Source organism: Vidua macroura, chromosome 5 (assembly GCF_024509145.1).
Source record: "Vidua macroura isolate BioBank_ID:100142 chromosome 5, ASM2450914v1, whole genome shotgun sequence".
NCBI lineage: Eukaryota > Metazoa > Chordata > Aves > Passeriformes > Viduidae > Vidua > Vidua macroura.
In genome coordinates this window covers 73,481,071-73,491,466 of record NC_071575.1, presented here as the reverse complement: position 1 = coordinate 73,491,466, position 10,396 = coordinate 73,481,071, and the positions used below count along the sequence as shown (strand labels likewise).

At 66.8% G+C, this 10,396-nt stretch overlaps 1 protein-coding gene across 2 annotated transcripts; it reads left to right on the top strand.

The window, feature by feature from the left end:
• Positions 1–5,978: 5,978 nt before the first annotated feature.
• On the top strand, positions 5,979–10,395 carry IRF5 (interferon regulatory factor 5). Of its 2 annotated transcripts, none has more exons than XM_053977083.1 (10): positions 5,979–6,000; positions 6,765–7,128; positions 7,470–7,656; positions 7,916–7,968; positions 8,062–8,092; positions 8,169–8,450; positions 8,747–9,136; positions 9,444–9,562; positions 9,641–9,911; positions 10,263–10,395. In XM_053977083.1, exons 2-9 carry the CDS (start codon positions 6,958–6,960, stop codon positions 9,872–9,874), a joined length of 1,467 nt encoding a protein of 488 aa, XP_053833058.1. In that variant the 5' UTR covers positions 5,979–6,000; positions 6,765–6,957; the 3' UTR covers positions 9,875–9,911; positions 10,263–10,395. The 2 variants fall into 2 exon arrangements, with proteins under 2 accessions (XP_053833058.1, XP_053833057.1); XM_053977082.1 differs by having other exon boundaries at positions 10,235–10,395.
• Position 10,396: the final 1 nt, after the last annotated feature.

Below are 10,396 nucleotides of genomic sequence, written 5' to 3'. Positions count from 1 at the left end.
CTCCAGGGAGGATGGCTTTGGTATTTGGGCAAAGGAGAGGGAATTTTACTGGTCTGTCTCTTATCAATCCCCTCCACCCACCACAGCCACCACGGGCCCTGGACACAGACTCCAGGCAGGCTGCACCTCTGTGAATTCCCTAAGAAACCCCCAGGGGAAGAGCTGGGATGGTCTGGGAAGAGACAAAACACAGGGGATATGAGAACAGCTCCTGGAGGTCCCAGAGCATCTGTGAGGAGAGGACGGGGAATCTGTGCTTGAAATGTGGGAAAAAGAGGATATATGGAAATGTTTTAGCAATCTGGGAGGGTTTGGATCAGGGTGTGCATAGTCCAGGTCCAGCACATGGACCTGCAGTGGGAGAATTTGTACGGAAGGGAAAGAGAACCAGGGATGGAGAAGCTGGAATGCAGAACCTCCATCAAGGAGGCCGCCTGGGAGGTGCATCCCGATGGGAAAGGCTGACTCATGATCTGCTTCAGTTTCCCTCAGCCCATGGGAAGGAAGGTGGTGTCAGGAAACCAAACCCCTGAGCCGTTCCCAGCTTCTTCCAACGGTTCATTCCGCATCATTCCATCCCAATGCTCTTGTGCCTGGTGTGACCCTCTGTGGGACCCACTGCGGGCACAGGCAGGGCATTCCCTCACAGCCCCACACTCCAGAGCAGAGCCCCCGCTGGGCTGGGCCAAATCCCATAGAACCCAGAGCAGAGCTGGGCCAAATCCCATAGAACCCAGAGCAGAGCTGGGCCAAATCCTATAGAACCCAGAGCAGAGCTGGGCCAAATCCTATAGAACCCAGAGCAGAGCTGGGCCCCATACAGTGCTGCCTGGGCTCTGTCCCCAGACACTGTCCCCGGGCCCCATCCCTGTCCCCGGGCCCTGTCCCCGGGCCCTGTCCCCAGGCTGGCACCGCCGTGTCCCCTCGGGACGGGCAGTGGCTCTGAAGGGGCCCGGGCTCCTCCGGCCGGGCCGCCACCGGGAAAAGCCCAAAGGCCGCTGCCAAACGGGACGAACGCGGCCGGGCTCGGGCGGCTGCGGGTGACCCCGCGGTGGTTTGGAAGGGCGGCGTGAGGGAGGAGCAGGAATCCCGAGGCCGGGGGAGCTCAGCGGCGAGGCGGCCGTGGGAGGATGACGGGCCGAGGAATGCCCCGGCTAATCCTCCTGCCCGCCGCCGGCTATTTAGGGAAGAACCAAGGAGGCCGCGCTCAGCTCCTGGCCCCGCTCCCGCTCCTGGCTGGAGCCGGGCCCGCGCCCCCTCCTCCGGCCGCTCCGGGCCGGCCTCGGCCGGGCTGCCCCGGGGCGGGCCGGGCACCGCGGAGCCCCGGCCCCTGGAGCGGCACCGGCCCGGAGCGGCGGATGGCCGCTGCTCGGGCCGGCCGCGTGTGCCCAGGACGGGCGCTGGGAGCCGGGACGAGCGCTCGGAGCCGTGATCTCAGGGAGAAGCAATGCGGGGGAGCTGCCAGCCCGGCTGCCGGCAGCGCCAGCCCAGAAATGTCCTTGTCCCGGCACGGCGCTGTCCCCGCGCGGGTCACCCGGCGTTGTCCTGCCCGCCCCGGGACACGCCGCCGTCCCCCGGCACATGTGGGCCCCGGGCGGCGGCCGCGGGCGGCGCTCCCGGAACCTCGGCTGTGTTTTGAGGAAGAAAAGAGGTTTTTTTGTTCCCGGTGAGACGGTGGGCCAGACGTCCCTCTCCCCCCTTTGCACCCCAAAATCCCGTGGGTTTCTCCGAGCCGCACGCTCCCGCTGGATGCACAGCCCGAATTCCAAGCGGCTGCTCCGCCGCGTTTGGAGCTGCCCGGCTCCCGCGGCGGGACGGGGCTGCGGGGAGGCGGCGGCTCCCAGCTCCGGGGCTTTCTCCGCCCTCCTCTCCCGCTGCAGGATGACGGATGGAGGTCAAAGATGACACCATCGGCCTCTCCTCATCCTGGGCATTGAATTTTCCCAGCTCTCTCCATCTACTGGGCCCTTGATTGGGAGAGCTTGAGCCAAAAGGGAGAAACTGTACCGGGGAATTCCTGGGTCCGGAGTAGCCAAATTTAATTAAAACCACTACAAATATTAAAGTGATTTGCCAGCTAAATCAATGCAATGAGAAACCCCCCATCAATTCTGCCCTTCCCTTCTTGGGATTGTTTCATCAGGGAAAGGTCACAGGAGCAGTGGCCAGGCCAGGCCTGCAGCCCAGCAAGGGTGGAAGTTCCCAGGGACAATCGTGTGTCCCCGGTGTCCCGAGGAGCTCCAGAGCCTGCGTGTGGCTGTCCTGGCACGGAGCCTTTGCTGCAGGACGTCCTGGATTCGGTCCCTGTGCCCGGCTCCTGTTTGTGCCCACGTGCGGCCCTGCCCGTCCCCGAGAGCCTGGCCGCTTCCCGCTGCCCGGCAGCTCTCGGCACCCATTCCCACGCTGCCCTTGGTCACCCGAGCCCGGAGAGCTCCTCGGGGCTGGCTCCCAGCTCCCGGCCCCTCGCAGCGCCCAGGGAACATCCCGTCACGGCTCCGTGAACTCAGCACCCCCCAAATAGCCCGGTGAGCCTGGCCCCCAGCAGGAGCGCTCCGGCCCCGGCGCTGGCCCGCGGATGATCTTACAGCCTGGGAAGCTCCAAACATGCTGCTCCTGCCCATAAAAAGCAAAGGGCTTTGGGCATGGAATCATCGGGAACACGGGGATTGCGCCAGCCGGGGGAGACGCTCCCAGGAGGCAGCGTTGTTGGAACGGCAAAAGGGCAGAGGGAGCTGAGGCTGGGGGCGGGGGGAGCCCCAAAACACAGCTCAGTCCTGGCCCTGACCCCTCCAAGTGTTTGTAAAACACGCCCAGAGCTCTGCTGCCGCCGTTTGGCTCCTTGGCCGCCTCATCCCGACGGGAATACACGACCCAAACTGTGCACCAGAACCAGTTGTTAGGAACACAGAGGTGGTTATTCTGTTATATTGTGATCCCTATTTTTTGATTGCCCCCGAATCCCAGTCTGTCCCATACCACTGGCTCTGGAGACCGTTCCAGAGAGCTGGAAGCTGGCAGAAGCTGTCCCCTCCTGGCAGTGCTTGAGGCTCAGGCCCTGGGCACCACCCCAGCTGTGGAGCCCATCTGGTGGCAATAGACTGCACAGGGAAATCCTACTCAGTGAGAAGCCCAGTTTTCCAGGCAGGAAGAGGAAAAACACCTCACTGGAGCAATGCTCCAATGGATAAAATTGGAATTTAATTAAGTTAAGGAGATATTTGCAGAACTAGAAGATCCAAACCGCCCTCCCAGCACACCATGTGCTGCCCCCTGCCTGGACACACGTGGAGACAACGGTGCCTCCTGGGCCGCAGCTGATCCCGCTCTTCTGCAATTCCCAGGAATTCTTCTTCCTTGTCTTATCTGACCGCCCACAGCCTGTCCTCATCCGCCGCCGTCGCCAGGGCCAGCCCGCAGGTCGGGGCGCAGGCGGATCTCCACCAGCCGGACGGCGCGGAGCAGCACGGCCAGCTGGGAGCACACCCGGGCCACCACGTCCAGCACAGGATCCGTCAGGTCCCGGACAGCACCCAGCACCTTCAGCAGGAAGAGCAGGAGCGGCTGCAGGAGGCTGTGAAACGCCGCCGCCAGGAAGGGCTTCAGGACGTGGTCGCCGATGGCTGTCAGTACACCGACCACCAGCGCCTGGATTTGGGATGAAATCCTGTGTTTGAGGGATACTTGCCAGCAGGAGTCACCAAACAGGGGCTGAGACACAAAAATTCCACTACGGGAGAGGAAATGTGCAACCGTGGGAAATGGAGGGTCCTTCTCCCAGTACTGAAGGACTCTGACATCCTCAGCAGCTGCTCCGGCCGTGGCTCTGCGGGAACGGGGCGGCTCACCTGGACCACGGCCTCGCCAAGGAAGCGGATCAGCTCCACCAGGAAGAGGCTGAACACGCTGACCAGGCACCGCGGGACGGCAAAGAATTCCCGCAGCTTCCGCTGGATCGTCCACTCGGAGCTGCCGTGGGGAACAGGGAGTGTCAGAGCCGGAGAGCTGACCCGCTGAGGGGATGGACCTCCACCCCGGAACAGATCCGGCATCCCAGGCAGCTCCTTGGCAGCACATCCCAGCTCCACAGCCACCAAATGAGGGAGGAGACAGCACTGGAGCTGTTTCCACAGGCTCTCCCTCTATGGCCCAAACCTGCCTGAAGTAGCCCCAAAACCCAGTCCATAGGGATGGTACCCAGAGCAGCGGCTGGCCGGGGAAGCAGCAGCCCAGCTCCAGGGAATCCCATCCAACACCACCCGGAGCAGCTCCGGCGTGGGCAGTTCCGAGGCTCCCTCTCATGGCCACAGCCTCGAGGTGATCCGGAGATTTATTCCGGTTTCTCTTTCCAGAAAAGTACCAAGTGCAGAGGGTGAATTGTACCAGGCTGGGAGGAAACCCCAGCCCAACGGAGCAGCAGCGTGCCCAGGAATGCGACGGCAGCAGCACCGGTTTGGGGTGGAAGGAGCAACTGCAGGATGACCCAAACCCTGAGGTTTTCCCCCATTTTGTCCCCGTGACCAAAGCTCCCGTTTCCCAGAATCCCAGCCGAGATGCTCGATGCTGCCACTCACACCCCCAAGATCCCACTCTGGAGAAACCCCCAGTGAGGCCTGAGCAGACACCAGGCTGGGATCCTGGGGGAAATATCCCTTTAGCACCCCATAACTGGTGGCTTTGCTGCCTTTCCCCATCTGGGATCAGGCACTGGCCTGCGGCCAGACACACACAGGCTGCAGCTGTCCCTTGGGATCAGCTGGGATCCCGGGAGAAGCACGGACAGGGCGAGAGCAGGCACAGCGGTGGGATAAGCTGCAGAGCGGTGATCCAGCCGGGAATCCACCCGCTCCTCTGCCCCGGGGACCCACGGGGCCCCTGCTCACGGGGATCTGAGCGTCTTTCCCTGGGAATACACCGGGATCTGATCTTCTCTTCCCCCGGCAATCCACGGGGCTCTACTCCCCCACCACCACCCTGGATCCAGTGGGATCTGCTCCTCCCTTCGAACACTGCCCCGGGATCTGCGCTCCCCTCGAGAAAGCCCCCCTCCCGTTCCCAGCGGTCGCAGCGGGATCGGGGCGAAAACCAACATTAAACCCCCGAGATCTGCAAGCTAAACGGGACGATAGTGGCCCAAGCCCGTCGGGGCCCCCGAGTCCCCCCCGTCCCCCCGGGGACATCCCGGCAGCGGCAACCGCCGGGGACACAGCGGTACCGCCGCCCCCGCGCGGCGGCATTGCGGGGTCGTCCCCCGGCGGGTGCCAGGGCAGGGGGAGTCCCGGTACCTCCTTCGGTTCTTCCTCCCGGGGCGGGGCGGGGGCACCGGCGGCACCGGGGGGGCGCGGGGGGCACCGGGGGGTCCCGGCGTGCGGCGGGGCGCGCCCGGCGCCATGCGAGCAGCCCCGCCCCGCCCCGGGACTGGCCCCGCCCCGCCCGGGACTCGCCCCGCCCACTCCCGCTCAGGTCCCTACATTGGCCACGCCTACCTAAGCCACGCCCCTCGTTGACAGAGAGCTGATTCGGGGGCGGGGCTCGGGGCGCACGGGCCCGCCCATTAATGAATGACAGAGGGTGCAGCCAATCAAATCCCGCGAAGGCGCTCCGGTGTTCCCGCCCACCGCGGAGATCCCCTCGCGTCACGTGGAGAGGGAAATAGGCACTGTGTATGCAAATATATGCAAAGCGTATGTTAATGAGGGGGCTGACAGCTGTGCGGGCTGACAGCCGGGGAGAAGGGGCAGGGTCCGGGAGGGGACACGAGCGTGGGGACACGGGGAGGACACGGGGACGTGGGGGTGAAGACGGGGGGGGGGGCCACACGAGGGGGGAGCCCGGAGGGACACGAGACGGTGACACGGGACGGGGGGGTCCTGTGGGGACACGGGGAGCCCCGGTCCACGCCCCGCGTCCGGGGGCGGTACCGGCCGGTCTCGCCCCACGCCCACGCCCGGCCCCGCGCGCGGAAGCTCCGGGCGGCGGCCCCGGGACCGGCCCCGAGCGCAGGTGAGACCCGGGGCCGCTCCCGATGGGCGCGGGGAGTCCGCGGGGGGGTCCCCGTGGGGTGGGACCCCGTGGGGTGGGACCCCGTGGGGTGGGACCCCGTGGGGAGGGGGCCGCGGCAGTGGGCGCTGTGGCGGGGCGATGCTGCGATGGCCGGGAAAAGGCACGGGGACACGCGGGGACAGTGCCCGTCCGTGACGGGGGGCGGCAGCCCCGGACACGCCGTGCCCGGGCGCGGTGGCCGCGGCCCGCCCGTGCGACACGCGTGGGCGCTGCCCCGCGAGGGGGGACGGGCGGGGTCTCCCCTCGCGGGGCTTCCGTGACTGCGCAAGGACCGCGGTGGGGACCTCGCGTGTCCCCGTGTCCAGCATGTGTTCTCCGTGTCCCCCCATCCCGCGTGTGCCACCGCCTGTCTCTGTGTCCCCCCCCTCATCCTGTGACCGTGTCCTCCCCATCCCATGTCACCCCTGCGTCCCTCCTTCCTCTCCATGTCCCCCGTCTCCCGCACGTTTCCCATGTCCCTCCACGTCCTCGTGTCCTCAGCGTTCCCCCGTGTCGCCACATGTGTCCCCGTCCCTCGTGTGTCCCCTGTGTACTCCCTTTATCCACTCCGTGTCGCCGTGTCTCCTATCTCGTGTCCTCCCCTTGTCCCTCGCGCCCCCACATCCCCCTCACGTCCCACATTTCCTATGTCCCACTCTCCCCTCGTGCCCCTCGTGTCCCTCCTGTCCCCTCCGCTTCTCAGCTCCTCTTTTCTTCCCCTGAAGCCACCGCAGCTTCTGCTTTCGGGCTGTCGGTGACGCCCCCGGACACCGGCGGGGGAGGCAGAGCCCGGGGCGGCCTCACGCACCCTCCCGGCCCCGAAAGCGGAACCGGGGCTCCCCCGGAGGGGCCGTGCGGGGCCCCTGTTCCTCTTTCGGACCGAGGGCGGCCCGCGGTGCCCGCTGGTGTCCCCAGGCCATGGAGCCCCCGCGGCGGGTGCGCCTCAAGCCCTGGCTGGTGGCCCAGGTGAGCAGCCGGCGCTTCCCGGGGCTGCACTGGCTCGACGCCGAGCACCGCCGCTTCGTCATCCCCTGGGGACAGGCCACCAGGAACGCCCCGGGGCCCCAGGACCACGACACCATCTTCAAGGTGACGCTGGGGACACGGGGCGGCAGTGACAATGGGGACGTGGGATGGGGGCCATGTGTCAGGGGGTGACAAGGGGGACACGGTGTGGGGACGGTAGGGGTACAGGAGAAACGGAATGGGGGTGACAGGGTGATGGGGTGACAATGGGGACACGGGATGGGTGACAGTGGGGGACAAGGGACAGGGGTGACAGGGTGACATGGGTGACGAGGGACACGGGAGGGAGTGACAAGGATGATGGGGGAGCACGGGATGTGGGGTGGCAAGGGGGACCTGGCACGTGGGGATGATGGGATGGCAGGACACGCAGGCGGGGGTGGCGGGCGCTAACCCCCCCCCAGGCGTGGGCGCAGGAGACGGGCCGGTTCCGGGCCGGGGACCCGCCGGACCCCCCGCGCTGGAAGGCCACGCTGCGCTGCGCCCTCAACAAGAGCCGCGAGTTCCGGCTGCTGCTGGACGGGCCCCGCGGGTCCCCGGCCCGGCCCTTCCGCGTGTACGAGCTCTGCGAGGAGGCCCCCGGGGGCGCAGGTACGGGGGGGCTCTGGGGAGCCCTTTGAGCAGCCCCCGAAGTCCCAGCACCCCACAAAGGCGTGACATCCCACAAGTCCCCCACACCCACAAACCCCAGCAGCCCATGAGGACCCAGCGCCCCCAGAGAACTGGCCCCCCACAAGGGACCCACCCCCCTGTGAAGCCTCAGTGCCCCCTGAGTCCCCAGAACCCCTCAATACCCCCCCCAGCACCCCCCAGTTCCCTCTGCATTTCCCAGCCGCTCTCTCCCTTGCAGATGGGGGGGACGAGGATAACTATGGCTGCAGTGGGGAGGAAGACGTCAGCCAGGTATCTGGGGGGGCTCGGGGTGGGGGGGATCCCCAAACCGGGGGCACCTCAGAGGGCCAGGGGTGTCCCTGCAATGCCCACTCTGCCCTGCAGCTCCACAAGATGACATCCCTGAGCATCGATGGTGAGTGGGGGGCTCAGGGCGGGTCGGGGTGTCAGGGGGGCTGGGGGGCACCCTCTGACCCCCCTCTCTGCTCCAGACACGCGGCACGAGGGGGACCTGCTGCCCCCCTACCCCTGGCCCAAGGAGAAGGTTCCCCCTTTTGCCAACCACTGCCCCCCGGGGGGGCCCTTTGGGCCTCCCCCCCCGGCGCTGCTCCAGGGGGAGGCAGGGGGCACCCACGGGGCCCCTGAGCTGCTCCCCGGGGCCCTCGCTGAGATGGGGCCCCCCCTGGCCCCCCCGGGGCCCTCGTCCACCTGCCCGGTGGCACCGACAGAGCACCTGATCCCCGACCTGCTGGTCAGCCCACACATGCTGCCACGTGAGCAGGGCAGGGGCGCAGGGGGCGCGGGGTGGGGTGCTCGTGGGTGTGGTGAGGCCAGGTGGTGGCCGGGAGGATTGGGGTGGCCATGGGGTGGTGGGACAGAGGTGATGATGGGTGTGGGGTGGCCATGGGATGGATGGCAGTGGCCGCTGGGTCGTTGGGTGAAGGGTGGCCACGGGGTGGCTGGATCGGGGTGGCCGTGGGCACAGAGCGGCTGTGGGATGGATGAGGGTGGCCAGCTGGAGCGGTCCTGGGGGCTCCCTGGCCCCGCTGACCCCGTGGCCCCCCGGCAGTGACTGACCTGGAGCTGAAGTTCCAGTACCGGGGCCGCCAGGTGTGCGCCCTGACCGTCAGCAACCCCCACGGCTGCCGGCTGTTCCACAGCAGCCTGGAGCCCACGCGGGAGCAGGAGGAGCTCTTCGGGCCCCTGACGCTGGAGCAGGTGCCCTTCCCTGCTCCCGACACCATTCCCAACGAGAAGCAGCGCTTCTACACCCACCAGCTGCTGGACGTGCTGGACCGAGGGCTCATCCTGGAGCTCCAGGGCCAGGACCTCTTCGCCCTCCGGCTCTGCCAGTGCAAGGTCTTCTGGACAGGGCCCTGTGCCGCTCCCCGGCCCGGCCCCAACCCCATCCAGAGGGAGACAAGGACCAAGCTCTTCAGCCTCGAGGGCTTCCTCAACGGTCAGAGGAAAAGGGGGGGTGGCCCTGTGTCCCTTGAGGGCAATGGATTGGGACGGAGAGGTCACCCAGGGTGGGGGCACACCGGGCACATGGGCACCTGATGACATGAGGGGGACAAAGGTGTGACAGGGACACCAGGTAGAATGGGGAGACACCAGGTGGCACACAGGAGCCTGGTGGAACGGGGGGGACGGAGCTGGGATGGGGGTCACCAGCTGGCTCTCGGGGTTGCCCTCAGTGGGGCGGTGGTGGCCCAGGCAGACGCGAGGCCCCGTCCTGTCCCTCACCTCGGCATCGGGCCCCGCAGGCCTGATCCAGTTCCAGAAGGGGCAGACCCCCACCCCGCCCCCCTTTGAGATCTTCCTCTGCTTCGGCGAGGAGTGGCCGGACCAGAAGCCCAAGGAGAAGAAGCTGATCACGGTGCAGGTGAGGGGCCGGGACCCTCGGCTCTCCCGGGGACACGGGCGGGGTCCCTGCCCCGGTGACGCCCTGCGGCTCCTGCAGGTGGTGCCGGTGGCGGCGCGGCTGCTGCTGGAGATGTTCTCCGGGGAGCTGTCCTGGTCGGCCGACAGCATCCCGCTGCAGATCTCGCACCCCGACCTCAAGGACAGGATGGTGGAGCAGTTCAAGGAGCTGCACCAGCTCTGGCAGAGCCACCAGCGGCTGCCGCCGGCGCAGCCCCAGCCCGGCCCCTCCGCAGGGCCCTGGGCGCTGCCCCCCGGCCCCCTGCCCCACTGACAGGGACACGGGGACAGCCGTGGCACCGCCAGCCGGGGTGAGTCGCTCCGTGGCCATCGCGGCTGGTGGGGCCGGGGCCACCCAGCACCACCCTCGTCCCTGTCCCCATGCCCATCTTCCCAGAGCAGCAGCGCTGTAGGGGAAGGGGACCGTGACCCCGCACCCTGGGGCAGCTCCACACGCCCCTCCCTGCACTGCCTAAGGATCAGTTTTGGGGGGAAAAGCAAGAAAACGGGCTGGGGCCACCTTGGACCTGGAGCCCCCAGGGATGGGGGGTACCCAGCGCTGGGGGGGGCGCAAAGCAGCCCCAGCCCTGAGAGAAGAACCAGAGGGACCTCAGGTTTTAATTTATTTTTTCAGTTTTTTGTTGTTTTTTATTGTTCTCGAGATGGCTACACACCCCCGGAGGGAACCGCATGCGCCCGCCCGCCCTGCCTGCACTCGAGCCACCGCCTCCTACCCCAAAAATCAAACCAAAGAAAACCCCGAAAAAGGGAAGAAAAAAAAAAAAAAGAAAACAAT

What these genes read in the sequence shown, in the direction of transcription:
- IRF5 (XM_053977083.1), top strand. Translation starts at nt 6,958, where the DNA reads ATGGAGCCCCCGCGGCGGGTGCGCCTCAAGCCCTGGCTGGTGGCCCAG. An exon ending in GGGAGGAAGACGTCAGCCAG is followed by an intron (nt 7,969 to 8,061) that starts GTATCTGGGGGG and finishes TCTGCCCTGCAG; the next exon opens with CTCCACAAGATGACATCCCT. An exon ending in CAGCCCACACATGCTGCCAC is followed by an intron (nt 8,451 to 8,746) that starts GTGAGCAGGGCA and finishes GCCCCCCGGCAG; the next exon opens with TGACTGACCTGGAGCTGAAG.